The sequence below is a fragment of the Stegostoma tigrinum genome, chromosome 4 (assembly GCF_030684315.1).
Source record: "Stegostoma tigrinum isolate sSteTig4 chromosome 4, sSteTig4.hap1, whole genome shotgun sequence".
Lineage (NCBI taxonomy): Eukaryota > Metazoa > Chordata > Chondrichthyes > Orectolobiformes > Stegostomatidae > Stegostoma > Stegostoma tigrinum.
Genome location: NC_081357.1, coordinates 109,512,227 through 109,531,796, shown reverse-complemented (window position 1 = coordinate 109,531,796; position 19,570 = coordinate 109,512,227). Strand labels below are relative to the sequence as shown.

The 19,570-nt window shown below is 41.7% G+C and overlaps 1 protein-coding gene across 1 annotated transcript in view; it reads right to left on the bottom strand.

Annotated features, from left to right (window-relative positions):
• The window catches only part of sntg2 (syntrophin, gamma 2), a 261,510-nt gene extending 247,232 nt beyond the window's left edge, over positions 1–14,278 (bottom strand). Inside the window, exon 1 of the mRNA XM_059645706.1 lies at positions 14,177–14,278. Coding sequence (XP_059501689.1) covers positions 14,177–14,278 — 102 coding nt within the window. The remainder of the gene's footprint in view (positions 1–14,176) is intronic.
• Between the last annotated feature and the right edge of the window lie 5,292 nt (positions 14,279–19,570).

The window sequence follows — 19,570 nt, the reverse complement described above, 5'->3', positions numbered from 1 at the left end:
GACGTCCAATGTACCACCTTCAACATTCACGCAATGCACAGTGACGATAGTGTGTACCATTCACAAGGCACAGCGGAGTAACTCACATGTGGTTCTCTCCATGTGTAAACAATGGCAAGAAGGAGATATGATGCACATCCAATGTGCTTCCCTTCAATCCCGTCTTTGCAGCCATGATGGAGGGAGAAGAAAAGATAAAGGAAGTGGCATGGATTCTATGACAGAGCTAGATAAGAGGCTTAATGGCAAGGTGGGGCTTTAGGACACTCCCCCATTTTCAAAATTCTCAAAATGTGTCTGGCTTTGGATACTGATATTCTGCAAAGCCCATTCAAAATGCAATGCCAGGACATGTAGGATGCTTCAATAACCCTTACCAAGGACTGTGCTCTTTATGGATGCTACAAAATATGCAAACGCCGTTTTACTCCATGTGATTAACAGGTTCCCACTTAATGTTTGAGATTCCACAAGACATTTGGCCTGCAAATTTTACTGAGTCTTATACAGGAAAGCAGATCAATTCTCAATTCTGTGCAGTGATCAGACTGAAGAGCAGAAATCCCAAACCAGCACACATCCAGCAACGGCCATCCTTTAATGAAAATACGCCTCCAAATTTTGTAAGCAATGTAAGTAACCACATCAGTAAAGAGATCAGCATGTATGTCAAAATGAATATATTGAATTAGGAATTCATCTTAGGCAGTAACACAAAACAGATGGCTTCAAGTTGACCAACTGTTACACTCATCCCTCGATATCCAGGCCTATTGAAGTTACTGCCACTTCAATAAATCATCTTGCTCCCATGTTAACATTACCACCCTGAGCCTGCTACAGAGTTCCAATGAACCTCAATGCAAGCTGGAGGAACAATACATCATTTTCCTCTTAGGCACTTTATAGCCCTTAGCACTCAACTTTGAGTTCAACAATTTCAAATGCTTGAATTCTGTCATTCATTTTTATCACTATGCTCCCACACCTACCCCCAGGCACAACTTGTTGGCTTTCCTCTCTGCAGAACAGATCCACTTTCTCCTTTCCATGCCTATCAATTACATCTAATTTTGTCTGGGCTGTCTCTCTCACTACAATTATTATTCTCCACTTTTACTACAGATGCTCATACCATCTGTTTCAGTCACTCTTCCTGCCCCTTTATCAACAGGATAAAAGAAGCATTTTTATTTTTCAGTTGTAAAGAAGAGTCATATCAGACTCAAAACATCAAACAGTTTTTTGCTACCTCTGCCTCCATGCTTATTTCTTTAATCGAGAGTCTGACCCTCCATCTACTGACACCTTCTCCTGCTTCAAACATTCCCCATCCTCCTGGACATCACCCCAAGGCTTCCTACCCTCCCTCGACTTCTTCATCTCCAACTGCCATCATGACATCAATCACCTCAACCTCTCCACCCCTCTCACCCACTCCAACCTCTGCCCCCACAGAAGGTACAGCCCTCCGCCCTCTCCACCTCAACCCTAACCTCACTGTAAAACCCGTGGACAAGGGAGGCATAGTTGTCGTATGGTGCACTGACCTCTGCATCGCCGAGGCAAGGCGCCAGCTCTCTGGCACCTCCTCCTACCGCCCCTTGATCATGACCCCACACCCGGCCACCAAAACATCATCTCCCAGACCATCCACATCCTCATCACTTCAGGTGACCTCTCACACACAGCCGCCAACTTCTTCGCTCCGCAACCCCGCATTGCCCCTTTCTGTCTTCTTCCCAAAATCCATAAACCTGACAGCGTTGGTCGACCCATCTCTGCTTGTTCCTGCCCAACCAAACATATCTCCACATATCTCAATATCTCCCAGACCATCTGCAACCTCATCACCTCTGGTGACCTCCCACCCACAGCCTCCAACCTCATCGCTCCCCAACTCTGCACGGCCCGCTTCTATCTCGTTCCCAAAATCCATAAACCTGAGTGCCCTAGTTGACCCATTGTCTCCGTCTGTTCCTGCCCCACTGAACTTACATCCACATATCTCGACTCCATTTTCTCCCCCCGGTCCAGGAACTCCCCATCTCCATCCATGACACCATACACGCCCTCCACCTCCTCTGAAACTTCAGATTTCCTGGTCCTCAGCACCTAATCTTCACCATGGACGACCAGTCCCTATAGACTTGCATTCCACATGTAGATGGCCGAAAAGCCCTCTGCTTCTTTCTCTCCCGCAGGCCTGACCAGACCACTCCACCAACACCCTTAACTACCTAACTGAACTCATTCTTACACTTAACAACTTCTCCTTCAACTCCTCCCACTTCCAACAGACGAAGAGGGTGGCCATGGGTACCTGCATGGGCCCAAGCTACGCCTACCTCTTTGTCAGATACGTGGAACAATCCCCCTTCCATAGCTACACTGGCCCCAAATCCCACCTCTTCCACTGTTACATCGATGAGTGTATTAGCGCTGCCTCATGCTCCCACGAGGAGCTTGAACAGTTCATCTACTTTACTAACACCTGACTAACAACCTTAAGTTCACCTGGACCATGTCCATTGGCTCTGTCTCCTTCCTGGACCTCTCTTTTTCCATCTCTGGCAACCACCTGGAAACCGATATCTATTTCAGGCCCACTGGCTCGCACAGCTACCGAGTATACACCTCCTCCCACCCACCTTCCTGCAAAAATGCCATCCCCTATTCCCAATTCCTTCACATCTGCTCCCAAGATGAGGCTTTCCACTCTCAGACATCCCAGATGTCTTTGATTTTCAAGGACCATAATTTCCTTTCCACAGTTGTCGAAAATGCCCTCGACTGCTTCTCTTGCATTTTACGCACCTCAACACTTACACCTCCTCCCTGCAGTAACAATAAAGACGGAATCCCCCTCGTCCTCGTGTACTACTCCATCAACCTTTGGATCCAAAGCATCATTCTCCACTACTTACGCCACCTGCAATCTGACCCCACCACCAAAGACATTTTTCCCTCCCCACCCTTACCTGCCTTCCAGAGGGAGTGCTCTCTCTGTGACTTCCTCATCTGCTCCACACTCCCCACCAGCTCCACACCCCCAGCACTTTTCCCTGCAATCACAGGAGGTGCTACATCTGCCCCTACACCTTGCCCCTCGCCCCCTCCCAGGCCCCAAGGAAACTTTCCACAATAAACAGATGTTCACCTGCACATCTGCTTATGTGGTATACTGCATCCGCTGTTCCCGATGTGACCTCCTTTACATCGGGGAAACCAAGAGGAGGCTTGGAGACCATTTTGTGGAATACCAACGCTCAGTTCATGACAAATGACAACACATCCCTGTCACGAACCACTTCAACTCCCCCTCCCACTCCTTGGACAACATGCCCATCCTGGGCTTCCTCCAGTGCCACACTGATGCCACCCACTGGAGGAACAGCGCCTCATATTCCATCTGGGAACCCTGCAGCCCAACGGCCTCAATGTGAACTTTACAAGCTTCAAACTCTCCCACCCTCAACCTCATCCCAAGACCAGACCCTCTCATCCCAGCCTCCTTCACCTGTCCATCTTTTTACCCACCTATCTGCTCCTCCCACCCCTCACTGACCAATCCCCACCCCCACTTCCTACCTACTTACCTCATCCCTGCCTCTTTGATCTGTCAGTCTTCCCTCCCACCTGCCCACCCCTTCATTCTCATTGATCAACCACCATCCAATCTCCCTACCTACCTTCACCGTTATTAGCTTCATACCCGCCTCCTTGATCTGTCCATCTTCTCTCCACCTATCAGCTCCCTTGTCTAGCTTATATCATCCCCGCCCCCCTCTCTCTATTTATTTCAGAGCCCCCTTCTCCACCCCCATTTCTGAAGAAGGTTTCAGATCCAAAACATCTGCTTTCCTGCTCCTCTGATACTGCCTGACCTGCTGTGTTCATTCAGCTCCACACCTTGTTATCTCAAACTCCAGCATTGGCAAGTCCTCCGACCTCAAAATATTAACTGTTTCTCTTTTGACAGATACTGCTAGACCTGCTGTATTTCTCCAAAATTCTCTGTTTTTAAGACAAGTTGAAATCCTGTATGTAACTATTTCTCACTCTAGATACGTCACATAAAATAAAGATTGACCTTCAGGTATGGTAGAATTAAAACGGATCAATACTCAATCATTTCTACTCACTTCACAACAAGCCGTTACACTGCAAGCAATATTTTTCACTGTAAGCCAGATCGTTTCTTAAAGAAAGGTTAATGACAATGGATTTTAAAACATTTAATAAGGAAGTTTAATTTCTTCCAGATCATTTCTTAAAGAAATGAAATGATCTGGAATAAATTAAACTTCCTTATTAAATGTTTTAAAATCCATTGTCATTAACTTGCAAAACAACACAATAACAAGTATATCATGTGGTCATGAGAAAATTACATAATAATTTTGAGCCTCTTCTCTGTCTCCAAAGACCAAAAATGGGGTGTCAAAACTTTAAATACAGATCTTTATTTTGATCATGCTATTCATGTAATTAATAATTTTGTGGGTTAGCTCTTGTAAAGCAATGGTTTCAAATATACTTATTCTTACTCAATTGTTAACATTAACAAACAGTGTAAAGACATAATTGGGCATCATAAATGTTGGATAAATAGTATTGAGAAATGCTTGAAACACGCTACAATAAGCAATTTTACCTTTGAAGAAAGAAAATGATCAATATCATGAAAAAGAAATATATGCTGCCAAGGTATTTCATCTTGCACTCATTAGGCCAAATAGAGGAATGCAAAATTTCAAAATTGATATTTATACCACAGGAGAAAAGGGGTGCTGAATGTTTGATAAATTAATTCTGATTGACTGAGGCATTTTTGTAGAGACAACAACAAAGAACTAAAGTTCACAAGTGTCTGGAGAATTAATAAAAGTGCAAGGCCTGAAAATATCCCTTTTATTTGCAGACAGTGTCCATGATGGATATAAGTTACTTTTTGCAAGTGTAAATTAAACACTTTATTAGCTCAACTGATTATTTAAAATTGTTTGTTATGTAGCAGTTAGCATACTCAGGCTTGTTCATCAGGTGCTTTCAAATAGTGAAATCACATCCAACAGTAAAAACTTTTTGTTTGAGTTTATAAGAAAAAGCTGGCTGTGTATCATCTGTACTCTGTCTCTAGCAAACAGCTAGAGGAACATAGTTTTGGTTTTCTGTACTTTGTGATTGCACTTTCATAATTTTGAAGATATTATTCCATATTCTTTTCACATTTATCGTATCTACGTAAAAGATTAAAATTATACATATGGAATTCGGTTCCATATACAATTCTACAACTATGCAGTTGGGAGCATGATCGTGGTAAAGTTTGCATCAAACACGGTCATGCATTCCATGGCAGACGGCTGTGTCCAATGGTAAGAGAGTTCTACAGTCATAACTCTTTCACTTACTCTAGTTTAAATTAAAGGCAGCTTGTTTGTCATAACCATTACAGAGACTAATCTTCTGAATTGTTAATTTCTCTTAATATATTATGAAAATGAACCATTCTGTTGCAGCTCCCTTTCGCAAAATCAATGGCATGCGAAGATGAAACAGATAGTGAAACATGTTCATCCAGAATATGACATACTGTTCTAAGATGCAATACCCACACTGTAAAGTTCTTTGATGACATTTCCTCATGTTGGTTTTACAATTAGGGAAGCACTGAATAGAGTCATAGCGTTTCAACAATGAAATAAGGAATAATAAACTACACCTGCCTATGCCATGCACAATAACTGAGAATATTTACCAAAACTGACCAACAACTTTAAAATTATCAGTGCCCATAAGTTGAAAACTCAAATAACATAAACTTAGAATTTTAACATATTGGCAAATTGGCTCCTTTACACTCTTCATATCAGAAATCAGAAACAGCCACTGTATAGAACATTGGAGATAATGGGAACTGCAGATGCTGGAGATTCCAAGATAATAAAATGTGAGGCTGGATGAACACAGCAGGCCAAGCAGCATCTCAGGAGCACAAAAGCTGACGTTTCGGGCCTAGACCCTTCATCAGAGAGGGGGATGGGGGGAGGGAACTGGAATAAATAGGGAGAGAGGGGGAGGCGGACCGAAGATGGAGAGTAAAGAAGATAGGTGGAGAGGGTGTAGGTGGGGAGGTAGGGAGGGGATAGGTCAGTCCAGGGAAGACGGACAGGTCAAGGAGGTGGGATGAGGTTAGTAGGTAGCTGGGGGTGCGGCTTGGGGTGGGAGGAAGGGATGGGTGAGAGGAAGAACCGGTTAGGGAGGCAGAGACAGGTTGGACTGGTTTTGGGATGCAGTGGGTGGGGGGGAAGAGCTGGGCTGGTTGTGTGGTGCAGTGGGGGGAGGGGATGAACTGGGCTGGTTGAGGGATGCAGTGGGGGAAGGGGAGATTTTGAAACTGGTGAAGTCCACATTGATACCATATGGCTGCAGGGTTCCCAGGCGGAATATGAGTTGCTGTTCCTGCAACCTTCGGGTGGCATCATTGTGGCAGTGCAGGAGGCCCATGATGGACATGTCATCAAGAGAATGGGAGGGGGAGTGGAAATGGTTTGCGACTGGGAGGTGCAGTTGTTTGTTGCGAACTGAGCGGAGGTGTTCTGCAAAGCGGTCCCCAAGCCTCCGCTTGGTTTCCCCAATGTAGAGAAAGCCGCACCGGGTACAGTGGATGCAGTATACCACATTGGCAGATGTGCAGGTGAACCTCTGCTTAATGTGGAATGTCATCTTGGGGCCTGGGATGGGGGTGAGGGAGGAGGTGTGGGGACAAGTGTAGCATTTCCTGCGGTTGCAGGGGAAGGTGCCGGGTGTGGTGGGGTTGGAGGGCAGTGTGGAGCGAACAAGGGAGTCACGGAGAGAGTGGTCTCTCCGGAAAGCAGACAGGGGTGGGGATGGAAAAATGTCTTGGGTGGTGGGGTCGGATTGTAAATGGCGGAAGTGTCGGAGGATAATGCGTTGTATCCGGAGGTTGGTAGGGTGGTGTGTGAGAACGAGGGGGATCCTCTTGGGGCGGTTGTGGCGGGGGCGGGGTGTGAGGGATGTGTCGCGGGAAATGCGGGAGACGCGGTCAAGGGCGTTCTCAATCACCGTGGGGGGGAAGTTGCGGTCCTTAAAGAACTTGGACATCTGGGATGTGCGGGAGTGGAATGTCTTATCGTGGGAGCAGATGCGGCGGAGGCGGAGGAATTGGGAATAGGGGATGGAATTTTTGCAGGAGGGTGGGTGGGAGGAGGTGTATTCTAGGTAGCTGTGGGAGTCGGTGGGCTTGTAATGGACATCAGTTACAAGCTGGTTGCCTGAGATGGAGACTGAGAGGTCCAGGAAGGTGAGGGATGTGCTGGAGATGGCCCAGGTGAACTGAAGGTTGGGGTGGAAGGTGTTGGTGAAGTGGATGAACTGTTCGAGCTCCTCTGGGGAGCAAGAGGCGGCGCCGATACAGTCATCAATGTACCGGAGGAAGAGGTGGGGTTTGGGGCCTGTGTAGGTGCGGAAGATGGACTGTTCCACGTAACCTACAAAGAGGCAGGCATAGCTGGGGCCCATGCGGGTGCCCATGGCCACCCCCTTAGAACATTGTCAGCTACGGCATAAGACGTAACATTCTTGTCTCCAAGTCCATCTTGACATCAAATCAAAACCTTGACCTACCATGGATGTTGTTAATTTTTAACTCCAAAATTTGTATATTTCATTGAAATAAATCTGTTACCGTCAAAGCATGATTACTGTTGTAAATTCGTTTTTGACTGGTGAAGGCCTATGTGGGACCCAGGCATGTGTAGAGTGTCAGAAAAAAACTTTACACAGAAAGAAAAACATAGCAGAAAGTGTTTTAAATGAGGGCTGACCATCCAGCTCCTCTCAGCAGAATGCCACCTGAACATACCAAAAAGCATCAAGAGCTGATTGCAACGTGCATGCCTGCCTGTGTTTTTTGTTTATTGGTCTGCCATTATAGTATGTGGACAAGCCTTCTTCACTCATCTGAAAGCAACCATTATTAATGCATGCTCCACAGCTTTAAAAAGTAAAAAGACTCCCTATCAGTCTGAGTGCTGTAAGTCAGCCACTTCCAATAGGAATCAGAGCAGAAGAGTTTCAATCAACCATTTGAGATTGGGTGAAAAGCATCCACAAGTGAAGGGATCCTTTGAAAACAAACCTGGTCAAGACTAATTGAGAGACCAGGTGAAAAGTCAAGGAAGACGGTACATCCCACCTTGCTCAGAGCTTACTTATTTGAGATGTCCTATCTGGAATTATGCCAAATTGTGAAATCTTACCAGAGGGCCATTAATGACAATCAGACAATTTTTGGTTCAAAGTCAGTTCTAGAGATTGATGCTCTAATTGTTATTGTACTGATAAATATGGACTATTAAATTTAACTTCCAACTTTGACTGTCATACCTGAGGCTTTTAACAGATAGATTGTTCCTTTGTATCAGAAGAAATAAGAACCTAAAGCAATCAAAATAGTAATCCCTTGGCAGATTGAAGGCCATTTTGAATATACATGGATATCTGCACTGAAATTTCCATCTTTAATCTGAAGACACAAAATCCAGATAATTGAGTTAGCATCAGGAAATTTGCAACTATTGTTTAGTTCAGCCATGTGTGATGATTTCATATTGGGAAATAATAGGAACTTGCCAGTTGCTCAACTTGTGACCAAATAAGAGCTAGAATCCAGAACACACAGTGAGTCATATTTCAACAGCTGTTTTTAAACAGCAGAGCAAAAAGAAGGAAAATGAATTAGTAAGTAAGAACTGCATCTCTCTCTGTCTCACTCTCCCTTTCCCTCTCTTCTTTCCATTTCCTTCTCTCTTATCAGTGAATACAATACCTGGATAAAATATTTGGGAAAACAATAATTCATCAAGAACTCAAAGGCATCTACAGAGTTGCTATTGATACAGATACAAAATCAATGGTTACACATCTGAAAGCAAAAAATACAGGAAATCACAGTGCACTTCACATCAGGTCTGATAAAGAGTCATCCTGGCTTGAAATGTTAGCTTTCTCCCGCTCCATGCATGTTGCCAGGCCCATTGTGATTTCCAGCATTTTGTCGTTTTCAGCACTGATTCCAGAATCTGCAGTAATTTGCTCCTACAATGGTTAATCAATTAGGTTAAGAAGATAACACTTTCAGACTTTAAGGTCTCTTCTAACTGTGAAATCTTTATTTCTCTGTCTACACTACACGTATTCACTTTTAAACTCATTGGCTTTGTTTCTGTGCTTGATGTTGCATTATTATTAATTTTAGGAGGTTAGTGGGGAATAAAATTCTTCATCTTACACTCAAAAAGCCTTGGTTATTGGCTCCATACTTTTCTAATAAAGTGCGGGAGCAGTATGCTGAAAAGGGAACAAAAAATTGTTGCGGCTGACCATTGAGCAGCTTACAAGATAAGGATGCTATTTCCCTCACCTCACCTGGTCTTAACACAGAGCTGTAATGAAGATTCACTATGCTCTTGGAGATGTTGACCTTTAACGTAACACTAATAGAGGCACAATTCTCTTGGGTGGATGTAAAGCATCCGTTCTGATATTCTGTGAAATGTCCAGTTCTATATTTAGCCATCCAACTATATTATTAAAAAGCATGAAGAATCCGCTCATCATCACATTGTTGTTTGGGGTTCTTTGCTGAGCACAAGTTGATGACCAGATTTTCAGCATAACAGGGACAGCAGTTCAAAAATGCTGCAAAATGTTTTAGGACATCTGAGATTATGAATGGTGTTACATGGAAATATTTCTTTCTAATATAGTTGAGAGAAGGTATTGGTAACTCTTTATGGCATTACAAAGTTGATAGTGATTTATTAACAGTAAAATGTCTTTAATATGAAACACAAATTATTTTAGATGACATGCAACTTTCTTAATTATGTTACAAAGGAGCCTGTTTCAACAAATTGATGATCCATGCTGTGTGATCATGATGTAGAGATGCCTGTGTTGGACTGGGCTGGGCAAGTCACATGTCACATGACACCAGGTGATAGTCCAACAGGTTTATTTGAGATCTCAAGCTTTTTGAGCACTGCTCCTTCATCAGGCAAAGATTTCAAATCAACACAAAACATTAACTCTGTTTTCTCCTCCACAGATGCTGCCAGACCTGCTGAGCTTTTCCAGCAACTTTGTTTTTGCTCCTGATTTACGGCATCTGCAATTCTTTTGGTTTTTCTTCAAATAAACCGGTTGGACTATAGCCTGGTGTTGTGTGATATCACAACAGATTGTGCTTTGTTTATAACAGGCTATAATAGTTGTGCGATCTAAAGTTTATGTAACTGTAAGAATGGGATAACACAGTGTGGAGCTGGATGAATGCAGCCAGGCAGCATCAGAGGAGCAGGAAGCTGACGTTTTGGGTCAGGACCCTTCTTCAGAAATGGGGGAGGGGGAAGGGGGCTCTGAAATTAATAGAGAAAGGAAGGCTGGGGCTGGAGAAGGTCTGTGGGATGGTGATAGGTGGGAGCAGGTATGCAGTGGTGGGGATTGGTCAGTGAGGTGGGAGGAACAGATAGGTGGGAGAGAAGATGGACAGGTCAAGGAAGTGGGGCTGGCAGGGAGGATTGATCATGGGATGAGGCCGGGGTAGGGAGATTTTGAAGCTAGCATATTGTCTATTTGCATTCACCTACCACCGTCCCGCCTACCTTTCCCAGACCCACACCCCCTCTCTATTTATTTCAGAGCCCCTTTTCCCTCCCCCATTTCTGAAGAAGGACCCCGACCTGAAATGTCAGCTTTCCTGCTTCTCTGATGCTGCCTGGCCTCCTGTATTCCTCCCGCTCCACACAGTATTATCACTGACACCAGCATTGATAGCTCTTACTATCTCTAACTGTAAGAATAGTCCTAGTTTAACAATATGAATAACAATGAGACTATAAGTGTCCCTTGTTGTAACAGGGTGAAGTGAACAACAACTTCTAGTGTCCATTTTGTAGTTCGGTGCATCCTTATGACAATCAGCTCAGTGAAAAATACTCAGGGAGGTTTGCTGCCATTGTTCTGATTTTTGTTTGGGATCTAAAGGGACTGATTGAGTTAATGTGGTAAAATGTGGAAAACCACTGAGTAGTCAGCAAGAAGAGGCTCTTGTGGTTTATTACATTGACAGAAATCAGGTATGATTGTATGTTGTATGTTGGACACTGTTACTACAAATATGAAGGAATCCTCAAATCCTCAAGATCCAGAGCTAAAATCCCACCCGTGCCTGTTGGAGAGTGCTCAATATATTATTCAGCAATAACCCTTGAAGTGTTTCATCCTTTATACAACACAGAATTATAGAACAAAGCTCAGAAATTGAGGCAGTAATGTCAGGAGCACCAAGCTCATTCTGAGGCTGATAAAGTGATGTGGGATTGGAATACGTTCCTACAAATTCCCCATAACAGGTGGCTGCGAAAGTAAGTATTGATGCCTTCAGGGTTGATCATATTTTAAAATGGTATAACGAGCAGCAATTTCTTTCAAATAACTTATCAGACTCTGTCTTCATTACTCCTCTTGTAAATTATAAGATTCTGACTTCTGAGGTCGACGATGTAATATAATCCTTGAACACCCTAGTTTGAGCAAATAACTATCTGCAATTCCTCAATTGCCATTGAGTAAAACCCTTATTAGTGAGACCACCCTTTAAAATAATTCACTCAACATTGCAGCACAGGTTGATTATTGTCAGAAACCATCCTTCTATCTAATGCAGGGCTATATTGTTGTTGAAATGCAACACAATAACTGCTTTTTCCATTAAAGATACACAATTTCATCAGAAATTTGAGAGTTTTAAAATACAACCTGACCAGGCTATGGATCTCTCTCATATTAAATTGCCGATAATGCAAAACTGCTCAAGTCACCCTCAATTCTCCAAAGCTGTTATTTATTTCCATCATTTAATTTTTTAGCTTCCAGCATTCTCTTACAAAATCTAATCAGGTTTGGCTATCTCCAGCTATCTTTATGATTAAATACATCAGGTATACCTGTGAGAGACAGCCGGAATATGTTACAAGATAGAACATATTAAAAAGTGTAATGTGCATTTTAATGCTTAAACTTCAACGTCTGCACTATATTTTAAATGATTTGCATCCTTAAAAGGTTCTTTCATAGCTGTGTTGTTTGAAATTGGCACCTTTGATATAGAGGGCCTGGTGTGATGTGAGTTCCCACAGAGTTGACAATGCCACATGCTGAAAGTTCAGGTTGTGGACTGTTTAACTCTCTTCTCTACCTTCCATGATATTTTATTTCTGAAGCGTAAGAATGTGTCAATATTGTAGAAAACCATCCAAAGGCTAACAGGAAGAGGGTATGAAGTTCTTTGTAAGAGATGTCAATTGGCCCTCATTCTCACTTCAATCCTGTTGCTTATTAATATTGTGATGGTTTTGTCTATTGGAACTAAGGTCCCAGTATCAACCACAGCCCTCACCAACCTTGGCAACCAGTAGGAGAGGGCTGGAAATGCTAACTATACTTTGCTCCTTTCATCAATTACGCAATTACTGTTGTATTTGGTATCTACAAACATGGCAAGAGGAGATGTGTTAATGTTGATTTTCCATTCTGAAAAATACCCTTAAGATGTTGTTGGTGAGACTGTCTGAACAATGAGTTAAGAGCTGTCCGAATGGTAAAGCTATAAAAAAATTGCAGTTATGTAGTGTCTTCACAACACCTCAAGCAATTCCCAACCAATGATGAAACATTTGAAGTATCGTCACTGTTGTTGAAAGACATTGAACTTATGAAGATAGCATTTCCCACTTCTTTCTTTTATAGGCAAGTTTCCCAAAGCCTGGTAAACTTATGCATCAGCTGCCATGGGAACCTGATTTAAATACAATAAAACAAAGAGCTACAGATGCTGGAGATCTGAAGTAAACAAGTCCAGAAACTGCTGGAGAAACTCAGCAGATCTGGCAGCATCTGTGAAGAAAAAAAGAGTTAACACCTTGAGCCCAGTGAAACTTCTTCAGTGCCGGGTCACTGCAATTTGACCCCCAGCAATTCCTGACTTAGATACGTTAAGAAAATGTGCTAAGTTATTACGGCAAGAAACTCGATCAAGAATATGTGCATACGTGGCAGATCCTGTCCTCCCTTTTTTCAAATTTATACCTCCTGATCTTTCCTATGCGGCATATATACACTGAGACCTGAATATTAATATATTACATTGGCCTATTGTCATGCAACACTGGGTTAAAAACAAAGAGCAATGCAGCACAGGAATAGGCCCTTCAGCCATCAAAGCCTGCACTGCCACGTTTTGTCCCTCCATACTAAACTCTCTTTATTTACAGCATCCATATCCCTCTCTTCCCTTCCTATTCATGTATTCGTCCAGGCCCTTCTTCAGTGCTCCTACTGCATCTGCTTCCACCACCTCCTTTGGCCCCATTCCAGGCACTCACCACTCTTTGTGTGAAAACCTTGCCTTGTATATCTCTTTTGAACATTCCCCCTCACGCCTTGGACCTGAGCCCCCTCGTAATTGACCCATCCACCTGGGAAAATGCCTCATACTTGCCACTCTATTCGAAATCTCATAAACTTCTATTGGGTTACCGCTCAACTTCTTGTTTCCAGTGAAAACAAACTTAGCTAGCCAACCTTTCTTCATGGGTAAAATCCCCCATACCAGGCAACATACTGGTAAACTTTTTATGTAACCTCTCCAAAGCTCCAATATCCTTCTGGTACTATGTTGGCCAGAACTGCACATGGTAGCCTAAATAAAGTTCTATAGAGCTGCAGCATAATTTGTCTATCCTTATACTCAATGCACCTTCCAATGAAGGCAGAATGCCATAAGCATTTCTTACTATCTTATCTATCTGTGCCACCACCTTCAATGATCGATAGACCAGCACACCCAGATCCCTCTGCATATCAATAACCCAAAGGTTTCTGCCATTCACTGTAAAATTTCCACCTGTGCTTCCAAAATCTTCACCTCACTTTCCAAAATCCATCACCTTAAATTTGTCTCGATTAAATTCCACCTACCATTTTTCTGTCCATGTCTCCAACTGATCTACATCCTGCTGTATCCTGTGAGAATCCTCCTTACTATCTGAAACTCCATCAATCTTTGTATCATCCACAAACTTACCTGTGGACCAGCTACGTTTTCCATCAAATCATTTATGTAGATTATGAACAACGCTGATCCTGGTGGAACAACAATGGTCACAGCCCGCCATTCGAAATGCATCCTTCCACTGCTCAACTATGTCTCTTATGACTTAGCCAGTTCTGTATTCATCTTGCCAGCTCATCCCTGATATCTTGTAACTTCACCTTTGGTACCAGTCTGCCATGAGGGACCTTGTCAAAGGCTTTATTGAAGTCCATGTAGATAACATCAACCACTTTTTCCTCATCAACCATCTTCGCCACCTCCTCAAAAAACTCAATCAAGTTGGTGAAGCATGACATCTCCTGCACAAAACCATGCAGTTTATCACTAATCAGCCCATTTGCTTCTAAATGCATATAAATCTTGCCCCTAAGAATCTTTTCCAATCATTTTCCTACCACCAGCGTGAGACTCTCTGGCCTGTAATTGGCAAGATTATGCCTGCTACCCTTCTTAAACAAAGGGACAACATTGACTCTTCTCCAGTCCTTTGGGACCTCACCTGTGGTCTAAGATGATACAACAATGTCTGTCAGTATGCTAGTAATTCGTTTTCTTGCCTGCCCTAATATTCTGAGATAGATCTCAGCAGGGCCCAGGAACTTATCTACCTTAATATTTTTTAAGATGCACTCTTTAAGACAACTCTCAGCCAGAAGGCTGTGTGTTTAAGCTTTACTGTAATTGCTTGACCACGTATACTAGGCAGATGCATCAACACAGTTCTGAGGAATGCTGCATGATTAACAGTGCTGTCTTTCATCATGAAACACTAAATCTTGAGGTTTATGTAAAATGTGCCATAGCTACATTCGAAGAAGTGAGTTCTCTTTAAATTCTGACCAATATCTATCCTTCATCAATTATCGCTATAAAAAGTTGGTCAAATTGTCTTGTTCGTAAATTATCTGTAAATTGGATATGTTTTCTACAATCTAACAATGTCTACACTTTAAATTTAATTCATTGCAGTTTGGAAAGCATTTAGTGCCATATAGATCCCCTTTGACATTCGAAGTAAGTTTGTTTAAATGCTTAAGAGCTAATGAAACTCCTACAACCTCACTTATAAACAAAACAGCGATGGTTGTGCTTTGAGTGCCTGAAAGGTGCAAACTGGAACTAAAATTTCAGTTTTTTGTCTCCCACAGTCAGGCTTAGTATTGTTGAGGCAATTGAAACTCTGTGTACAGATCCCATATTGATTTTACAGCTCTTGCCAACCATTCAACAGCTATAGCTTCCAAGAATGGCTACAGATCCTGACAATGAAAAGGTAAAACTTCTAAAATGGACAGGAACAGGAGGTTTCATAGCAGGGTTAATGATTATGAAGGCTCTTATAGTCTGAATGGGGAGTCAATGACTAGGTGTAACCAAATTGAAATTACCACAGAAAGAGATGTGTGAAATTTATACATGCATAGATATTTTGGATGAGGTAATCTTAAAATCCCTACACTGTAGAAACGGCCCCTTGAGCCCAACAAGTCCTCATCAACCCTCAGAGCGTCCCACACAGACCCATCCCCGACCATTACGAGTAATTTAGCAATGACCAAACCACCTGTGATGCACATCTTTGGACTGTGGTAGGAAACCAGAGCACCCAGAAGAAACCCACATCGATACAGGGAGAATGTGCAAACTCCACACAGACAGTCACCCGAGGGTGAAATTGAACCTTGGTCACTGGCGCTGTAAGGCAGCAGTGCTAACCACTGAGCCACCCGACAATGTTTTAGTATTGAGTTGGAGGGCCAGACCTTTATACCTTTTCAAGGAAAATTGACTGGATTTTTGAACTAAATGAAGATAGAAATCAATGAGAACAAATTAACAACTGGATTACATGAATGATGGATTGGCATAGTTACAATGGACTTCTCAGCTACATCTTTCTTTAGTCTTTGTTCTATGTTTTAGTTGATGTAGTTTGCATGAATGTATTCAAATAATGTAGTTATATCCGGCAGAAAAAAACAGTAAAACTTACAAATGAGAATTATTGGTTTGATACATCTGATATATTTCAAAATAGAGCTCCTATATGACGAGTTAATTTATTTCCAAGAATTACTTATATTTTGCTTTGTTCTCGGAGCAATATCATTAATTTAAAATAATATACACTCGACCTGACTAGATTTGCAGAAGACATTAGGGGTGAAATTTTGTATTCAGCAGGAGTACAAAATAGGCATGCGAAGGTCATTGACCGAAAAAGGAATTGTGCCCAGTGTGAGGCAGACGGCCAATTCACGAAAGTTCATTTCTTGAATTCATTAAAGAACAATATCACACATTTTGTCTGCCTGGGCACCAACATTATAACCCTGTTAGTGTCACATTTATAGGATCCGCATGTGGTAAAATGTTTTGAATGCACATTGTACTAGCCCAGTGGAGTAGACCTTTGGAAAGGTCTAATGACAGCGTTAAACACATGCAGCATGTGTACGTTGAACAGAAATCTAACGACTTATTTATATTTAACAGAGAGAATTTGAGTTTCGACTGTTATCTGCATTTAGGGTCATGGAAGAGCAATAAAAGCCAAGGAAGGATCTAAAATATATATGGAGAGAATCTCAGGACTATTGGCCAGGGAAAAGGGAAAGCAATTAAGCAGATAAATTATATTGTATGCTGTAATGTTTTATACAACATTTATTGAATGAAACATTTTAAACATATTTAGGTATCCTTGTGTGTCACAATTCAACAATTTAGATCACATAATATAATAACAACTTAAATAGCATATTGAGGTTTATTAGGCATGACTTGTGAGAACAAAGGAGGACTTAGTTAGCTACATTCGGTCAGATTTTGCCATTTCCAGGAAGCTTTTTTATAAAGGCATACCACTCTGCTCTGTTACTCTGCAGAGATCATTAAATGCTGCCTGTTTCCCACACTACTGTGCTGCTAATAAAAATAAAACTGCTGTTTTGAGCCCTAGGTTATACACTGCTGGAAAGGTTGGTGTTTTTAGTAGTTCGTCATCATGAATATCACTGCAAACTCAATTGCTGCAGCTGCATTTCCATTTATGACAGTTTGATATGACTGTTCAAAACCATCCCAGGCTGTCGTCGAACTATGCAAGTCAGCTGGTGGCTCTTGTATATTGGCTGTAAACTTAGCACCGCAAGGATGAATTGCTTACTCCTGCTATAGTTCTCCAATACTGAAAGCTGATCAGTGTCCTTGCCTAGATATATATTTTACATTGCTGTATTTCTTCTAATCAAAGGTTAATAGGAAGAAAATTGTCGCACCATAAAGCTTTATTTCAGTTAACAGCAGCAAATGTATGCAATGTAAGCATCACCACTGATTTCTAGATAGACTGGGGAACAGACCTTGTTTATTTAAGAAAACTGCCCTTAGAATAACCTTTTGTGTAAATTTAGGGATTGGCAAATCTCCAAAACCTGTCTCATAAGAAACAATGGTTACCTGACAAACGTGTCATTGCACGTCCTTCTGTGTTAACACAGACTAGGATGGTCGGAGAAGGAATATTAGTGAGATTTCAAGGTGTGCGATGGCTCATAGTAAGTTCCAGCTGTGAACCTACTTGATAGTGATTCCCTGCTGATTTTAGGCACAACTAAGTTAGCATTCTGTAATGCTATGTGGCATTCTTAAAACACATTCATGCATAGCTATAACTATTGCTACGAAGTGGATCCTCTTTCAAGATAATTATAAATTAGGTGCATAAATAAAGTCAATGATATATTGATTGTTCTCGAGGCTTGGCTTGAGTGTGGCTAGGAGGAAAACAGAATTGACGTGATATATAATCATTCCCCCAGTTGGCCCTTACTGCTGGAGTAATTCTAATTATATCTTTATTGGTTCAAAGACCAATTAAGCTCTTCTTGTTCACACACAATAAAATTATTATTCAAACATCACAATATATGAATATCACCGCAGGGCTTTTGTGACATGGTTGTCACGTTCCTAACTCTGAACCAAACCCAGGTTCAAGTCCCAGCTTCCCTGAAGGTGTGTCACAATGGATTGATTGAATTTGTTTTAGTGAATGTCATCAGCTTAAAGAAAGTCAGACTGGTCTTTGAATATTATGAAACAATCCTCCACGTGCACAGCATATAGGTCACAGTTCACGCTGAATTCTCTCACTGTTCATGACAGTACCTGCTCTCGTCTCAAAAAGTCAGTATAACATGTCACAAAACAGAGCAAATTGTTACAATTCATACAGTCAAAAAGGCAATTATGGAGTCACCGCACATGACTTAGCTTAGGAGTTGTTTTTTCTTAAAATAGACTTCTGGTTAATTTTATTTCAAGTGATGCTTGCAACTAGTTTACAATTGGACACTAGTGCTTTAATACTGCATACAGGTAGGATTAACTATTTCTGTTTGAATCTATGAACTGATTCATTAGAAGTTCAACTGAAAAAAAAACCCTTTTTTATCACAAGGCACAAAAACAAAGCCGAATAAATTGGGTAGAATGCACAGATTTCAAATGCAGTTAGAGGAATTCAGCAAGATCAAACTGCCTCTTTTCTATTGGTTTGGCTCAAGTGGATCAGGAAGTAACTATTTCACACCTATTGCAAACTAATATCATTCATGAAAAACAATCCATAATGTATGACTGGAGTAACCTTGAGCAGTGGCAACTTTTAATATTTTCCCCATTTCAATTTTTATTACAGGGAACCATTTTCCATATAAACTCAACTCAAATTTGCACAAGCTTCTACTCTAAGGCATATTTGAAATAGAAAATCGCGTTACCTAAATTTGCTAAACTATTGACCAAATGGTTTTAAATTAAATCGCCCATTAACACAATTGTGAATTGATACCTGGTCAACTATAGGTCTCTGATTCTGAAAAGTTGACAGATTACACCTGAACACAGTTGAGGGCAGTGCAATCCTAGTCATTGTGTGCTTTTAGTAAACAGGTCCATTGACTACCTGTGACTTACAGCGACAATTGGAAACCATTTATCTGAACAAATGCATTTACATGAGTATTCAAATGATACAAAATTTGTCTTGGAAGCTACACAATGGATAACTAATCTCAGTTTGGAAACATGTGGAGAAAGTACCTGTTCAATGCTGAGGATGAAGGCTCAGAAACAATTGAAGGTAAATAGCTTCAGCAGATCATTTGGTTTCATTGAGTAAAGTAAAACTAAATAGGGGCCGCATAGTGAGGCTTAACATCAGGATGCAGTACCACATAAAGCATGTCAGAACTCACACACACCAGGTGATAAAGGCTCTATACTTTGAAAGCTTGTGATCTCAAATAAACCTGTTGAACTATAACATGGTGTTGTGTGACTTCCGGCTTTGTCCAC